We start from the raw sequence: 18,399 nt of genomic DNA, 5'->3' as shown, positions 1-18,399 counted from the left end.
TTTTGTTTTGTGTGCTTTTCTGTTGCCATTTTGTTCGCTAAGAAATTTAATTTTTACAAAAAACATCCCACACAACTACCTTTTAATTACATTTTAATTCAAATTTCATTCTTTTTTTCAAGCTTTATGATATTGTTCTTCTAATAGGAATATTCGTATTCATTTTATTACATATGTGGTAATATTTGTACCCAAAATGCAATTAATAATTGAATGTCTAAGAAAGCAGACAGTAATTTTATGATAGTAAAAGTTGAGAAAGAAAAGGCACTAATTTCATATATGTTTGTAGAAATTCAAAATAAGCAGGTGGAAAACTAAAAAAGTTTGCCGTCTATTAATTTTAAACTTAGTTTACTTGAAACTGCACAAATATTCTTAAACTTACATTATCCTGCTTTTGTAAACATTCCACCAAACTCCTTTTAATATATAAAAAACTTTTTTCCCATATTGAATTACTAGAGCTATTAAAATGTTCGTTGAAAGTAAAATTGATATGATGCTTGTTAGGTTCACATAGACCAATAAAAATTAAAATAACACTGAATAGTAAAAATAATCTTTTAGAACGTTTAAACATTTTAATTTTTCCTATTTTATTTGAAAAACAATTTTTATTGTTGCTAATTTTAAATTATATTCCAAGTTATTATTCAAAAATTTATTCAAATAATTTAAATATATTAGATAAAAGAAATGAAAAATCGATCTCACTTTAACGATATTTGGTAAACTACTAAAAATCGAATTGCACTTCTCAAGAAGCATTTAGAAAAAAATAGTAAAGTAAATAAAACGATTGACCTATGACGGTATATTTTTTTTTTTATTTATAATTTATTATTATTAATAATTATATATGATTCATAATTCATGCAATATAACTTAAGGTCACCAAACATTAAGTTACGTTCTGCCCCAAATAAATTTTTTAACCACAGCCTTTAACTACTATCTCTTTTCATATTTCATACTTTCTTTCCAAGCCATGCATTTAGATTTTATAAAATCAATTTACATTTCTTTCATGATGAACAAAAATTATGTAGAAAATAAAAATATTTATATCAATTAAAAAAATTTAAATTTTTTTTAGTTTTATATCAATTTATTTATTTAAATAAAATACATAACTCTTTCTGCTTCTTATATAATTATTTTTCATACATTGTTAAATTTAATGTTTTCTATTTGTATTTTCTCAATTTTCTTTCATATTGATTTACTATAATTTAATTTGCATCAAAATATAATTAACTTATAATAAAATAAATATATATATATGTATATATTAGTAATTTATTATATTAAATTAAATTTACACAAAAAAATTTAATGCGTTCTTTGCTTATTAAAATTATTTACCATTATTACTTATCCCTTTCATAAGATGCTGATAAGTTCGGGGATTTTCGATATGTTATAATTCAGTTCTAGCGATAAAAGCAAGTGCGATAAAACCAAACTGCGAATTTGCAAAACTAGTATATTCGAAAATGACACTTATGCTGAAAGTTTCAAAGGAGTTTTTAAGTTTTTTTTATAACTATTGCAAAATTATTACAAATTAGAACAAGAGCATAATAGAAAATTGTTGGATAACTTGAATATTAAAGATTTAATAGAATATGTTACAAATCTGCAAAAGTAAAATATTTAATTTCTGCAGATTTGTAAGTACGTGTAAAAAAATTTTTAAAATTTAATTTAAGACTTTCAGCGCATGTCTGAATTAACGAAATTCCCCAAACTTTTAAGATTTAACTTACAACTTTCAGTGCATATCGGAATCAATGAAAACCCTCTTTATATTTATTGTATTCTAATTATTTATTAAACTACAATAATTAAATATACTTAATTAATGAATTTAAATAAAATTTTTAAAATTCTACAAATACTTTTCAAATTTCATAGTTTTACAAAATTGAAAACAGTTTCTTAATTCAATCTACTTAATAATACACACTATTTTAAAAGGAAAATTAAAACAAAAATTCTTTGTAATCATTTAAAATGATAAAGCGAATTTATTTTATTTTTTAAACAGTTTTACAATTAAGCATAAACAAAAGTTGCAGTGTAAATAATTGGTTTAAATAGGGATAAGCGTAATAATTATTTTATTTAACTTAACATTTTAGGGAAATTTTATTTAATAACTTTTATTTGACAAAGAAAGAAAAAGGAATTCGAATCAGAAAAATTGGCATTGATGCTTAAATTTCGTAACACATATAAATGCACCCGTATTAGTCCAGCTTTGATGTGCGCCTTTAATTTCAATAGTTTTAAAAAAATTATTTTTTTTTTTTGAAAATTGTTGAATTATTTTATCTGAATTTCAATTATTAAGTGAATTCAAAAACTATTTTTATAGGTTATTTTTTTGCATTAATTAATTTATGTGCACTTCTATTAAAAGCTTAATAAGTTTTACTAATTTTAGTTTTCTGAATTATTTTCTTTATATTGATATAATTATGTATTTAAAAATTGGAAGACTATTAATGTTTATTCTGGTGAAACGAAATAAATTTATCGATGATGAAAGATATGTCGAGCAACTTATTGTTGTAAAAGAAACAACTAATCAAATGTAAAATTTTAATTACGAAAAGTAATTAATGTTTCCCTTTCTCGAAATGTTTCTATTAAAATCACTTTAATTCAAATTTAATATGCTTTATCTCAGCTATAATACGTTTTTTGAGCTATATCTCAATATAATACGTTATTGTTCAACCATCTATTGGAAATTTAAACAATTGAAAAAACGTGTTCTATAATTAAACATTTTAATTATATTTCAATGAAAAATAACCAAAACTATTGTACATCTATAATTTTATCTCATTTCACCACCTATGGCTCCTATATCTGTAAATATTTGCTTTTTTATATGATTATTTAGAGTGTGTGAATTATTTCATTATCAAGCTTCTGTTTTGTTTTCGTAGGCAAAAAGTTGAAACAATCAGAATATTTTCATAATTTTAAGAATGATAGAGTAGGAAAATTGTATACCAAAAATTCCAAAGCAAATACTAGATTTTAAATAAATTTTTCAAGGAAACTCAAAAGAAAACATTTTCGAGTAAGCTGTGAGTCGCTACGTAATGCTCTGAAAATCATTACACTATGCATTTGTTACATTTTATATTTATAAGGAAAATGACCATATATAGCTAAAAAATTTCAAGTACTAAGAAATTATAAAACATCTTATTTGTTAAATCCGTAGAGCATTACTTATTAAAAATTTAATTTTAACATACATATCTTTACAAAATTTAAAAGATTAAAAAATTTCATTATCCAACTTTATCATCACCTATCTATTTGGTACATACCACTTCATCACAGTACAATATATAAATTCGAATATCTAGCTACAAGCCCTTCTCTGTAATATACCTCAAAACAATCTTTAAAAAATTTAAAATTTCTGAATAAGAACGAAAATGATATATTTTGAAAATATTTGAAAATTGGTGCTGTGTTGGTAAAGATTAAATTCAAGATTTATAGCAATTATATTTTATTTAATGCTGGAATTAAATATCTTATAGTAAAGTTTAAAATTTTATATTGTAATCAATTATTTTATTCTATCTAATTAAAATTTAATCTTAAAACTTTTTATAAAATATATTTTGTAATATCATCTTTCATAATAATTATTTTATTTTACTTAAAGAAAGTTAATAAAACGATAATAAGTCATTTTCAAAATATGAAAAACGAAAGTGCGAAAACGAAATTTGCAGTGGTAATTGTTTTATTGTAATAATTATGCAATTATTCAGTTGAAATTTTAAGAATGAACATTTAAAAAGCAATTTACACAAACTTCTAAATGCTTTTAATTCTTTTTCAATCGATTAAAAGCTAATTTTCCAGTAGATATAAATGATGAAATCGCTAAATATATGTACATACTTACATATTTAATTTATGGATGTTTTAATTTTTGCATTTTTTGTGTACAATTTTAAAAATAAAATCCAAAAAATTAATCTATTATTATCACCTCTAGAATATGTTTTTAAAATTCAATAAAAACATATGAGGGAATCAGATTTATAATTTGATTAAAATTCCTATTATTAAATTTTCTAATGAATGAAGCAAAATGTATAAGATGATAAAGAGAAATCTAAGTAGATTAAAAAATAAATGACAACTCCCCAAATAAATAAGAAAAGATGACTGGAATTGGAAATCTTAAGAACCACTAACATCCGCAATGTCTTTTTTTTTTAATTCTTTCTACATATACTTTATCAAACGTTTTGGATTTACATTTATTTTCTAAAAATTCTATGGATGAAAAACATTAGTTCGTTTTTTGTTTATTATTCGTTAGACTATATTATTTATCTATTAATTTCTTCATTTTTACAATTCGCACAAGATCTTGATAAATTGAGAAGTTTCTTAGTATGGAAATAATTAATTAGTAAGGAAATTTTAATCAAATTTCTCAAATTATCTTAGTATTAAATTTGAGAAAACTATATTCAGGTACTTACTATACAAATATTTCAGCATATATGATAATATATATGTTTCAATATCTATTTAAAAAAATATATTTTGTACGTTTTCCAGAAAAAACGTGCATATACATAAAAAAGAAAATATAAAGATTAAGTTTTAGTGTTTTAATGTAATTACTAATTATTAACAGTGCATAAACAGTGCGAACATATTAAACTACAGAATCGATCTGCGAAAAATTAAGATGTAAATTTAAGTCTTAGGTAATTAAAATAATTAGATCCAATTTACAAGAAGGAAATCGTGCTGAATTAATTCAAACAAACTTAAATTAATATTTATCAAACAATATTTTTGTATAAGTTTATTATAATTTTATATGATACATAATATATGTAAAACTATCATATATTGAATTTTAGCTATGAATGTATAAATAAATAAAATAATTTCAACTTATTTCAACTAAATTTTGTATAAAACACAATGATGTTTTCAAAGATTTTAATTACCTACGACATAATTTTATATCGGAGCAAAAAAAAATTTCAACAGTAGAATATGAAATTATCCAAAAAGATTTGAACAAATATAAAGTTTCATTACTGTTTAAATTAACTTACTGAAAGTAAATGCCATTATAATTTTTTGGCATTTATACTAAACATTGATAGTAATTTTATTGATTTAACTAATGTATAAATAATTATAGAATTAGTGTATTTTTTGAGTTTATGAAAACTCTTTTTTAAATATAAAACCAAATGTTCAATATTATGGTTTTTACATTTTTTTTTATTTTGAATATCAACAAATTTATAACCATTTTTCTACTTAAGATTAAATATTTTTTTCCACTATATTATTCAATTTAATTTATTACAATGATTTCATTACAATTGTTTTGTTTTTTTTTTCATTGTTTACGGCTTTAATAGTTTCACATGGTTTTCTTTGTTTAAGGCTCTATATTAAAATTATAAAAATAATTATTTTAAAATAGTCAATATCATCATGATCATCATGATTTTTCTGGAATTTTCGTTCCAAATCTTGGCAAACATAAACCAAATTTTGTTTCAATACCATTCAACATTGGTATAGCAGCGCGATAACCACCAATGTGATCGACATTCATTTTTGGTAAAGCTGGCACTTCAACATGGACACTCTTATAATCAGAACCAGTCGGACGTGAACCTCCAAAGTCGACATAGAATAAGCGCTGAAGAATTTCATAAGTTACTAGAGTAACACCAAATTGTGGCGATGAACGAAACACACGAGCTTTAAAGAAATATAAAAAATAAGTTTAATTTATGATTAACCATTAACTGAAAGCGTAAACTTACCAACAGTGCCTTTCCAAAATGCCCTGAAACCTTCTTCTACCAAAATCTTTTTTGTAGCATCAAGTACTCCAGTATATGTAGTTTGTCCTGTTCTGGCAACAACTTGTAATCTTGTTTTAATAACATCAGCTGGTGTTACTAAAGATGCTGCTGGTATACCTGCAATAGCACCAGCAGCTAATAATGATAAAGGATGATTATAACTAAAATTAAAAAGATGAGTACTAATTTTAAGCAATAAATTTATTTTAAATATCAATTTACCCATCTTCATCAGCAAGGGCAGCTTTTGTATGTGCATATGTTGGAAAATAAATGGCAGAGAAAGGTACATCACGCAGAAGACAAGCTCTAGCTCCTTTATACAAACCAAACAGTCCTAAATCGCGGACAACACTTAAGGCTCGAACTTTGGAACCTCCTACAAAATTAAAGATACAGTTAAAAATGTAATAATTGTAAGAACACCATGATTTGTCACTTGCCAGCTATTTCCCCTGCAACCTGTAATCGAATTTTAACAATCTCTAAAGGATTTGTGAAAACAACTTGAGATGCACCAGCCTAAAAATCAAAACTCTTCGGTTGAATTGTTTTTCAAAACAAAAACAAAGAAAAACTTACACAACCCCCCGCAACTACTTCAGCCCAAACAGGTAGTGTACCGTTTTTGGGAGATAACTTATCACGTACAAAATCGTTAACTGTCAGTTTTATAGCTTTTTCGGGTGCAACACCCATCAGTTGCGGTAATAAACCACGATATAAACCTAAAACACCTTCATGTCGAACAACTTTTTTAAAACAGTCCACAGAGTTTTTATAAGCAATTTCTCCTATAAATGATCCAGTACGTTGATTTTGCATTCTAGTTTTAACTAAATCAATTGGATACACCACAGTAGCACCAACAGCTAAAAATAAAATTTTGTTCATTTCACAAAGTTAAATTAAAAATATTGAAATATCTGTCCCATATTGTAATATTCAATACTGTTTACTATTTTAAAAATTACCTCCAGCAATCGAACCAAGGGTAAACCGATAAACGCTTTCCAGAGCTTGAATTAAAATTGTACGATCATCAGCCGAATCCACAGCCTTTACATCAGCCAAACGAGTTGTTATTACTTTAGTATAATGTTCGGGTGCAATACTGCTTAAATCACTGTATATGATTCTCCTAAAAATATGTATTATAATTAAAATAAAAATGTCATTTACAACCTACTGGAAGTAATATATTTTTCTACATAAACAATATTTTACACAATAATGCATAAGTATAAGCGATACAATGTAAAAATAAATAATTTTTAAAAATATTTTATACTAAAGTATCACACAATAATATAAAATTTTAAAATCTATATTTCAAATAAGTTTAAAAAATCATTTTTGGAAAAAAATAAACGGAATGTGGAATGTAATAAAATAACAAAGCGAATAACTAAAAATTTAAATTCTCTTAGGTTTCTTATTTCTGAAATAAATTTTATATATTTTTAAAGTTATTTAAAAATTTAAGTTAAAAATTAAAATTGTAAAAAGCCTGATGTTTTAGTTTAGTTACAAACTAAAATTTGAATGCAATTCCGGTAATAAATTACTAGTTTTTGTAAAATAACTATGAATTGAACAATAAATATGTTGTGTAGTTGTTTGGCTATGAAAAATTAACTTTGAAAATTTAAATGTTAACTTGACTAAAAATTTAATTTTGATAAATCATCTTTATTTAATTACTAAATTTTAATGTAAATTTTACGTTAAACTGAAACCCAGACTTTGAGTTAAATATGATTACCAACAACTAGGTTTTGAATATATTAAAAATATTTTACTTTTATTATTTTTTTTTTAATTTCTCCATTTAGTTGTTATACGTTTTGTCTGATACGAGTATTCAAAATTGTTGAGGGTGTTTACGATATGTAGAAATGTTCAAAATGATTTGTGAAATGCATGAAAGTATCCTGTGACCGATACTACAATCAATGCTTGAAATTATTAGATAAATATAATTGCCCAACAAAAAAAATTAAAATAATTAGCAACTATAAAATGGTAGAAACGACCTTGCAAATTAAATATTGTGCAAGTGTAAGTTTAGCAATTGATTTCAACGGAAATAAGCCAAAATCATTTTTACAAAAAGGTGCAGGTATGAAAAACTGAAAATAGGATTGAAAATATTTATTGAAGAAATAATATTCAAAAAAATCCAAATAAAAAATAAAGTAAAAAGAGAAAATTGCAAATATGTATCACAAAAATTAACAATTGACTTGCCTATTGTGATCAACCTTTTTGCGTTTCCACCAACTTTAATATCAAAATTTTGATTTTTATTTTTTAATTCAAGTCGATTTTTTATTTTTATTTTTACAAAAAGCGAACAAATTTAAAGAAATACATAAAAATAAGTTTTTAGTAAATTTTATTTTTAAATTGATTAAATTGAAAAAATTCATTAACTTTGGTTTTACTTTTTTTGATTAAATTTCATTTAGTAATCCGATCAAATTTTCAAAAAGATTGCATTTTGATTAATTTAAAAAGATTTTTTCTTGAATATTTTTATAGTACAGCGATCTTTGAATCTATATTTTAAAACTATAAATTTTTTATTGAAATGGATTGAATAATTTAGAAAACAACAATAAATAATTAGTTAGTCGATCGGATAAATGTTAAAAAATAATTGTTATACTTCATAATAACAACATGAAATAAATGTAACAAACTACTCTTCATAGTAAACACTATAAATGAAAAATAAAGTAATGAACAAAACAGTGATTATTTGATTACAGCACCAAACTTTTTATTTAAAAATATTGAAACCGAATCCGCTTTTTAACTGTCTTATTAATTATTCCAATTTCATCTTAAAGGAACACAATTAAAAGATCGCTGTCGAAAATTATTAATTTGAAACATTCAACAACTTTATAGAATAAAAAATTTAAAAGCTGCATTTGCAAGGAAATGAAGGAAATTTTAACCAATTAAAGAAAAAGAAAAAAAAAATAATTAAATATTTCAATTTTAATTCTAACAAATATTCCAAAAATCTTTTTAAATAACTATTAGTAAATTTTGTTTTTTTTTTTTTAACTTTTTTCAACACAATTCGTTTTCTAATTCAAAAACATATTAATTCCAATAATCTTATATTAAATTAACAATATCATACTTACCCCGAATGCTGTAAAGCACCAGTTAATTGAAACAAAATATCGATTTCTAATGGCGTAATTTGACTCATTGTACGGGCTGAATACAATAGTTCATCTTTTGTAACAGGTTCTAAGCGATTTCCTTGTGTTGCATTTAAATATATTCTTTTTATTAATTCCATATTATTTAATAATGAATTGAATGCCATGAAATATGGAAAACTAACTTTATGACCTTCAGTTACCTAAAAATATTAATGTTAAATTGATTTTTGTTTTGTTTGCTACCTAATTCGAGATGTTTTTTTTTTTGTTTATTACATACAGCTACTAAATTATCTTTAACATCTGTTGTCAATAAATGCCTTTTAACTTTGATCATAATATCTTGAAAATCTAATGGTGATATGTATCCAGTACCAGCTGGATCTTTTTTACGGAATGCTTCCATTGCATATTCTTCATGAAAATCGTGTAAGAGCTGACTGAATTCTGCATAATTAATTACTCGTTGTTTATTCTAAAATTACAAAAAAAAATATATGTACATTTATACTGAAGCTGTAATTGCAAAAAAATTTTTATATTTGAGTACTTACAGTACCAAAGTAACGTTTAATAAATGGACCGTTCAAATCAAAAGGTATCTTTGAATGCAATTCAGTTTTTTCTATGACTTCAACAAAATCCTCTGAAAAAACAAATTGTAATTAGACCATATAATAATAATTAATCTCTAAGAATTTATATTTGAAATTAGAATAATTTCATAAAATTCATATTTTATATTGCAAGCAATAAATGTTTGATAAAAGAAATGTTCGATAAGAAGTTGCACATTTTTAATGCATATTTTATTATTTGCGCGTAGTGTTACTATATTCACTTATTTGTGTCGTAATCAACGCAACACATACCATATGTCACATTTCCCATTCCTTTTCTATCAAATAATTGAAATGCAGTTTTATATAAAGCATCTGGTGTACATAATAATCCTTCAAATGCTTGAAATTCTGAAAATGATATAAGTCCATCTTTACTTGTATCTGCTATACCAGCCAATAATCGAACAGACTCCTAAAAAAAACAAAGTATTAAATTAATATTAGTTTAGAACTTCTATTAAAATTTAAAACCATTTTACATACTTCATTAAATGATTGTTCGTTAAATAATCCTAAATAACGTCGTACAAAATCCTCACTGGTCATAAAATCTTCATCATCTTTATGAACTGAAGCATATTTTAAAAAAACTTCACGTAATTTATCGGTACTGGCTCGTTTAATATGAGATGGTCCCTAGAAATTAAATAAATAAGTTATTATTAGTGCATTTTTTTACAATGTCATTTAAAAGAAATTCATTATGCAATTATTTAAATGGGCTTTTACCATTAATAATTTCGGCATTTTAAAAAAAAATTGATTTGTTAGTCTATACTCTTATTTTAATAAATAAAAATTACTAAGTAGAAGACGTCTTCACGAGTTTCAAAATAATTTATACTAGTTTGAGGTTTCTATACAAGAATTATTTTTTTTATCTTTACTTTAATCAATTATTTGCTCTCTTTCGAGTTGGTGATATTGCGATATTTTATATACAAACAGAGTTACCAGAATTTTTCATATTTTTTATAAATGCATACTTAAATTTCAGTAATGTGATTATTTAATTTCGAACCGTTGTAAAAAAGTTAATATACAACTTATTACATTACTTCTATATGGGATATACAAACGTAGAATATTCAAGCAAAAGCTTTTTATCTGTAAATTATAATAAGCGTTACCGATTAAGTGACAGTTTTTTCCTACTATTTTTATAGCTAATATTTATTTAGCTGGCAGTTCTAGTACATGATTAATATACATATATATATGTATATTTAAAGTCAAAGAAAAAATAATAAAAAACGCAAAAAAAAGAGAGAAATTACTGAAACTTATCAATGAATAAAGCTAGTTTAATCACAAAGAGAACACGTGGATATTTTTTTGTGACTCTGATTTTTTATAAACAAAAATAAAGTATGAGCCACAGAAACAGACGTGTAAACTTTTAAAAGAAAAATTACGTAAGATTCTGTCTAAGATGAATCTGTGACGAATTAACTTAAACATAACACACACATACATCTTTCACATTGAAACAAATGTATGTATATCGATTTTAAATTAACGTTTTAGTTCACGAACAAGTGAATTTCATTTATTCACAATTGGTTTCCAGTTGAAAAAAAAGAATTAAGGGTTAAGAAAAATATTTTCTCAATTACAAATTTTTTGTGTGTCTAAACATTTATTGAATTTGTAATAATTCATAACTTTTTTCAAACCTCCCGACCACATTTTTTTATCAAAAAAGTCCAAATAAAATGTCGCAGGAAATGAGCGATATACAAAACTCTTCTCATAACAAGTATTTCTTGAAAAAACTTTGAGAAAAACAATCGAAGTCATAAATTTTAATCATATTTAGATATTATATGCACATATACATTTAGGTACCTCTTATTTCAAAAATTTTCACAAAGAAATTTTAAAAATTATACGATGAAGGCACTTCCTATAATTATTTTTCTGTATTGAAGTTCTACATACGAGTATCATAATTATTTACTGAATCTATCACCCAGACAAGGAAAACATTACAGAAAAATTTTAAAACAAAATCTAGACATTATAATTTTTATTAGACTAATTAAGATTGAGTATTTAATCTTTAAATAAATATAATTAACTAATAGGTAATTTCAAAATAAATTTCGGAAATAGCCAAAAGAGAAATACAAAACGCGACAATCATTATAAATTTAATTATCTTATCAAAATTGCAAAAAAAAAACCAAAATTAGTCAATGACCGATTGAAAATTTATATTCACTAAATAAGTTCAGACAAATGTTCTATACACACACAATACATACAACATTTAAACACATTTTTATTTGTACTTCTTTAAGAAAACATTGCATTTTTAAAAATAAATTATTCTCGATATAAATATTGAGTTTGGACAATTGATTTGTTGTTTATCTGCATTATAAAACATAAATGTCATTCATGTGAACGGTAATTATTTCCAATATGTAATATAATGAGAATTGAAAAAGAAAATCTCTTTACTTTTTGTTTCTCAAAAAGAAAACCATTGAGTTTGTAAATTTTCGTAGAGTATTAAAAGAGTCATCTAACGTTACGAAATTTAAACAGTTTGTATAGCGATGCGCTCCAATACATATATTTGTTTTAATAAACAAAATTGCTATTTAATTTGTCAGACTAATTGACTGTGACATTATGAAAAAATAGAAAAAAAAAATAGAAATTAAACAATAGAATTTGTAGTGAGTTTGCCAAACACAAATGAAATTTTTATTTGTCAATATTTTGATCATAATTAACCATGAGACACTCACTTTAAACACTTTGTACTTGGCTGTCAAAATTAAAATTTTTAAAATAAGCTCAAAAATTCAAGTTCATTGACAAAAAAAATTTTTATATGATTAAAATTCAATATGGTTTACTGAGTCATCACATATGTACATAGGTTTATATACGGCAATATACATGTACATATATGTGTGTATTGTTCATATTTTTGTTTAATTTATTCTATTTGTATTTGAAATTAGCGAAGCATTTTATCATGCTAACGTACAATTTGTAAAATATGTACATATGTTGTTATAATTAAATTAACGCGTACATAAAAAATGATGAATAATGAATAATCAATTTAATATATAAAATTTTTAAAAGACTAGAAAATTATGACCACTTTAATGTTAATGAGAAATAAAAATAATATTTTACTTTTTAATTTTAATTCAAAATATTTTAATCTGTCTGATTACTATAAAGGATATTAAAAAGCTATACAAATAATATATATATAAAATTTTGGACATTAAAAACGAGAAGTAAAAAGTCCGAAACAGCAAATGCCTTTACTGTTGTAAACACCGATAAGAAATAACACCAAAATTTTTAGTGGATCGTAAAAAATGTAAAAACAAATCTACACAAATAAGATTAAGAAAAGGTTAATTACTAAAAATTCAACAAATGAAAATCTCCATGGAATATAAAAGCCATGGAAAGCCTTTCTCCATGGAAAGCCCATGGAAAAAGGGTTTGCAATTTTGATATTTGCTTAAACTTTTTTGGTCAGTTACTGTATTTTGCCTTTTCCAGTTTGCGAAGTCAAACAACTTTTTACAACCTGCGTCAAAAAATTCTTAAATTTCTCACTTAAACATAATTAGATCGTCCATTTCAAAACCTAATTAAATATTTTCTTAAAAATTGAATCATCTCAAATGAAAGCACATTACAGCATCACATTTATGTACATTGTCTGTATAAGAAGTGCCAATAACACTGTTACGTATATTAGTCACATTTTAAACTATTATTTCATTTAACATAAAGTTTTTAAAATTAAATTTTAAATTAAGGTTAAAACACATTTTAAAATGTCTTTTGATTACTGCAACAATTTCTTCTTTTCACCATAATCCAATTATGTAATTTCTGTGTAATAAAATTTTCGCACTCTTCTTTTAAAATATTTAATGAATATGTGCATAAATAAAAGTTTATGGATATAAAAAATAAATGGAGCAGAAGAAAATTACATAATACATAAAATTTACTTATTTACTTAACTTCAGTTAGATCAAGTTTTACTTTGTATACACTAAAGACGAAATAGATTGAATTCAAAAAAAAAAAGATTTTGGTTTTGAAAAATTTACTGGGGTTTACAAACATATTGAAAATCAATACACAATCTACTAAAAACCAATCAATATCAAGCGTCCTTTTCCTCAATTTTGTCATTTTAAAATTTATTTTAATATCCTTAAAATAAAATATCTATTTCCGAAGCTCATTATTACTATTATTTTCACTATAATTGTTATTTTTTACCAATTTTAACTTTCAATCCTTTAAGAAAATTAAAAATTTTCTGTAAAGAATTCGGAAGTATACAAAATTCAAGTCGTCTTTTTATTTTCTATTTTACTTTCTAAAACGGAAAATTAAATAGGAAATTTCATTTCGGATGTCTTTTTATATTAATAGTTATTTATATTTCTTATTCGTTTTAAGTGCAAGCAAAATAATAAGTAGATAAAGTGTCTATTTTAACTACTTATTCATAAATGGAGAATAAAAATAAAAGAAAATTTCAAAGAAAAACTTGATTTTGTTAAAACGAGACTAAAAAATCTCTTAAGATTATTTTTCCTTTTCCTTACAAAATGTATTTAACTACTATTTTCTGATTTCTAATATTTTTTTGAGTAGATTTTCATAAATATCCTTTCCTTTTTGTACTTTAATATTTTAATTTTTTTTACTTTTCAATAAATGCTAACACTTTTTATAAAGTTACTTATGCAAACTTATTTCTAAAAATTTTTCACAAGAAAATTTTAAATGTGCGCGTTATTCAACAGAAATTTTTTGTTTCCTAGGAAATCAAAATTAAAACACGATTTCCATGAACCGGCTCCCAATTTTACTGATAAAATTAGTAAAATTTACAAAAGTTTCGATTTCTTCGTAAGGAGGTAACCAATGTAAATTGCGATTTTTTTTAAACAATAAACACATCAAAATGTCTTTCCAAAAATGCCAAACACTCCTCTCCCTATAGACAAATTTGAATAACATTTTCTTGATTCACAATATTTCTGATATGACAGATATTTGGAACCCAAGTTTTCTAAATTTTCATTGAGAAAATCTTTGATAATCCTTTACTCCGTATGATTTTTTAATAAAATTTAAATTTGGATTGTATTTCCTAGGAACAATTTTCAATATGCCTTTTTATGTATGCTACATTTTAAGATATACATAAAGAAGAAGAAAAGAAAAACTTGAAATTTATGACACCGCATTACAAGGCTTTATTATTTTTTCTTTCATTTTCATTCTTGTTAAATAGAAGAGAGGATTTAAAATTTGCTTTATATTTGAAAATTTTTCTAGTACAGTAGTTTAATATTAAAATAGGAAAAACATGCTTTTCAATTAATAAGAAATTAAGGATAGAAAATTTTAAAAAGAATTAAATAGCATTTTTTCGTTGATTCATTTAAGGCGTTTAGAGAGTTAATCCTGATTTGATTAGTTTTTTTCGGATTATTAAGCCATGGAAATATAAACATGGAAAACTTATATTTCAGCTTCAAGCGTACTTGAAGTTTATGTTTTATGTCCATACTCGTATAAATGCTATTTCACTTTAAGTCGGCTTAACTAAAATCAATCAAAAAATTTCACTTAAATGACTTGAAATATAATAGCTAAACGTCATTTTCGGGTTTCCATTTGTAAGTTGCCATATAAATGAAGTAATACTAAAAACACAGTTTGAGTTTCGAGATGATTTCAAGTCAAATAGTCGCAATATTGAGTTGCTGATTTTGTGATTATTGTTTGACTACGTTACAAGTAAATTGCTGCAACACCTTCCCAATGTTTATTTTTTCATTTTACCGAATGTTAACAAAAATGTGTCAAATGTAAGAACTATCACAATACTTAAATAACAAAATAAATTATCAGAACCGCAATAATCTGACGCGGAACTAAATTGAACACAATTAAAAGTACACAAAATAAGAGTTTTATTTGCAAACTCAATAAATTAAATTATTTGATCTATAAAATCGACGCAATAACAAGACTCTTTTATTAATTTTTTTTTAATCATGTCTGATTCTAAATTTTATAAAGCTAATAATAAACATGTGCATAAACATACATAAACAACGATTCAAATGTAAATATTTATGGTGAATTTTATTTTTATATTTTTCAATACGTCAAAATCGTAATCGCGTATTGTTGACGAATGATTTCAGCATTGAATGTTGACAATAACACAAAATTTTGCATTATCGAAAAAAAAAACAAATAATAAAATTAAAATAATAATAATTTTTTGTTTTGTAATTTTTTTTCTCATTAACAAAGATGATAGAATTTAATAAAATTATTGCAAATATTAAAAATATTGATAAGGAAATTGAATTTTACTTAATTGTACTTCAATAAATTATGATAACGTGCGTAAATTGGAATGCATCCATAACAAATTTGTTAAATAAGAAAATATTTTTATTTATGCCTAATTACTAAATTTTATAATATAAAATAATCAATTATGTAAGAATGTATGTACATATGTATGAATTAAGTTTAAAACATACCAACGGAATGAAATTCTATTGGCATATATTTTTTAAAAAAGTTTAAAAAAAATCAATGGTAACTAGCTTATAATAATTAATTATTTTCTTTTTTTAGAACAGAAGATAACATCGATTGATGTAAAATAATGATTGTTAATAGTTAGGGTTGTTACATTGAGAAAAATTTTAACCCTTCAGCTGTTCTATAAATATATTTATATTTACTTATGCATGTATTTTGCCTGGTAGGGAAAGAGGAAATAGTTTACAACACAAAAGACTATTTATTTTAGATTATTTATATTAGAATAATAATAATTTAAATATTAAATAATGCATATTTAACTTGAGAAATGTCCATCTTTTTTAAGTTTTCTAATAATTAAAGTGAATCATAATTTAAACACAGAGACTCGCAAAATACAAATTGTTCTAATTCTCTGATAAATATTTAATCTCATTTATATATACTAAGATCGATTATTGGAAATTATTATGAACAATAATAATTACCTTATAATTAATTAATATCAAACTTACATAAGCATAGTTTAAGAAAAACTAAAAGCTTAAACAAGTCAGAAAAAACAAACATTTTTTTTTGCCTTTACTTAATTAACAAATCACGATTTTCTCTTTTATATCAAAATTTTTTGAAAACCTCCTAACACATACATATATGTATATAAGTATATATAAAAACAATATAGGAGATTTTCCTATATACCTATTGCATGTTCTTAATAAATAAAAGCCACAAAGAATCAGCAAACACGTGAAGTTGAATTGCAAAAATATATATATATATATATATAGAAAATAATATAAATGTGCTTCTACCGATATTTGTACATATACAATTGCACATTTATATATGTACAAACGTATTTTGTTGGCAAGAATATGACATAATATGAGAGAAAATAATATTTGCTCTATCACTATTAAACAGTATGCATTTTTTTACAATATAAATAAAATAATTGTGTATGCAAGTATTGTGAATGTATTATGGAAATGACAAAAAAAGCTTCCTGTCGAAAATTTATAGATAGGGACAAATTATACTAGCAAACAAACAATTGAAATTTAAAAAAAAAGACAAAAAGAAGTTGCTATCGTCGATAAAAGTTGCTGAAATTGCTATTCTAAATCAAAGAAGAAGAACTTTAATGAGGACAAGGAATTTTAAAGGACAAGTAGAAAGTTCACCAATTATTTCAAAATATAAAATAAAAATAACCAATTGTTCCATTCTCTTAATTCTCTGAAAAATTTGTAAACTGTGTCTGCGGTTAGAAATTAGTTATTGCTGAAACAGAAGCACCTCAAATAAGGGGCATAGTTTTAATGCGATTAAAGTCGATACTTATTCATGCTTAAAAATGCTGTGTTTAAAATTGGCAAAATTTCTGGTTTTTCTTAATTTTGTCATAACTAACAATATTGTTCATTTCAATACAATTTTTGAGAAATTTAGGAAAAATATGAATAAAACTGCTGTTTTTTAAAAAACAAAATGAAACATGTTCGAAATATGAAACAAATTCGAACAAATCTGACAATTGTTGTTGGCTTAAAAAATCGTATTGAAACTTCGAAAATTGTTTCGAAAAATCAATTTTAATAAGACCACCCTAAAATGTTTTAAAATGAAACGTTATGTATGTATATGGCTATACACCCCTGTTATATTTTACAAAGGAAATAGTGCAGTATACTTATACTTTTTTCCAATTTTGTTCTTGACCTTCATATTATCGCGTTTACAATTACTATCTTATAAAAACAGTTGCTATAGGTAGTATGAACTATTTATGTATTTATATTTCTAACTATATGCGAGTATATGTGTATAGGTAGGTTTTGCTACCGAATTTATTAGTATATTAAATATTAAAACAGTGATAAAACTTTCACAATTTTCTGTTATACAATATACATACATATATGTATGTATAGTTAAAAAAGAACATGTGAACATTTAAATTTCATGACACTCAACAAAAAGCTATGTATGTATATGAATAATCTTTACTAAAGTATAAAAAAATTTAATTTTCCAACAAAGATTTAAAAATAAATTATAAAAAAATATACAACTGGAAATTTTTCCAGTCGCCAGACAGTACGA

The 18,399-nt window shown here is 23.7% G+C and overlaps 1 protein-coding gene across 3 annotated transcripts in view; it reads right to left on the bottom strand.

Moving 5' to 3' along the window:
* Positions 1-5,296: 5,296 nt before the first annotated feature.
* Positions 5,297-18,399, bottom strand: part of LOC129612114 (calcium-binding mitochondrial carrier protein Aralar1) — a 29,976-nt gene continuing 16,873 nt past the window's right edge. For 2 of the 3 annotated variants that reach the window (XM_055525639.1, XM_055525640.1), the window contains exons 2-13: positions 10,192-10,344; positions 9,958-10,120; positions 9,640-9,731; positions 9,366-9,560; positions 9,062-9,285; positions 8,151-8,183; positions 6,875-7,041; positions 6,483-6,772; positions 6,344-6,422; positions 6,123-6,279; positions 5,859-6,061; positions 5,297-5,793 (exon numbers count right to left, since the gene is read on the bottom strand). In XM_055525639.1, coding sequence (XP_055381614.1) covers positions 5,528-5,793; positions 5,859-6,061; positions 6,123-6,279; positions 6,344-6,422; positions 6,483-6,772; positions 6,875-7,041; positions 8,151-8,183; positions 9,062-9,285; positions 9,366-9,560; positions 9,640-9,731; positions 9,958-10,120; positions 10,192-10,344 — 2,022 coding nt within the window. In that variant the 3' untranslated portion in view covers positions 5,297-5,527. The remainder of the gene's footprint in view (positions 5,794-5,858; positions 6,062-6,122; positions 6,280-6,343; positions 6,423-6,482; positions 6,773-6,874; positions 7,042-8,150; positions 8,184-9,061; positions 9,286-9,365; positions 9,561-9,639; positions 9,732-9,957; positions 10,121-10,191; positions 10,345-18,399) is intronic. The other variant, XM_055525641.1, reaches the window with a different exon arrangement.

This window comes from Condylostylus longicornis, unplaced genomic scaffold (assembly GCF_029603195.1).
Source record: "Condylostylus longicornis isolate FDR11 unplaced genomic scaffold, ASM2960319v2 ptg000055l, whole genome shotgun sequence".
Classification (NCBI taxonomy): Eukaryota; Metazoa; Arthropoda; class Insecta; order Diptera; family Dolichopodidae; genus Condylostylus; species Condylostylus longicornis.
The sequence above is the reverse complement of the archived record's forward strand: the minus strand, read 5'-3'. Positions and strand labels throughout refer to the sequence as shown.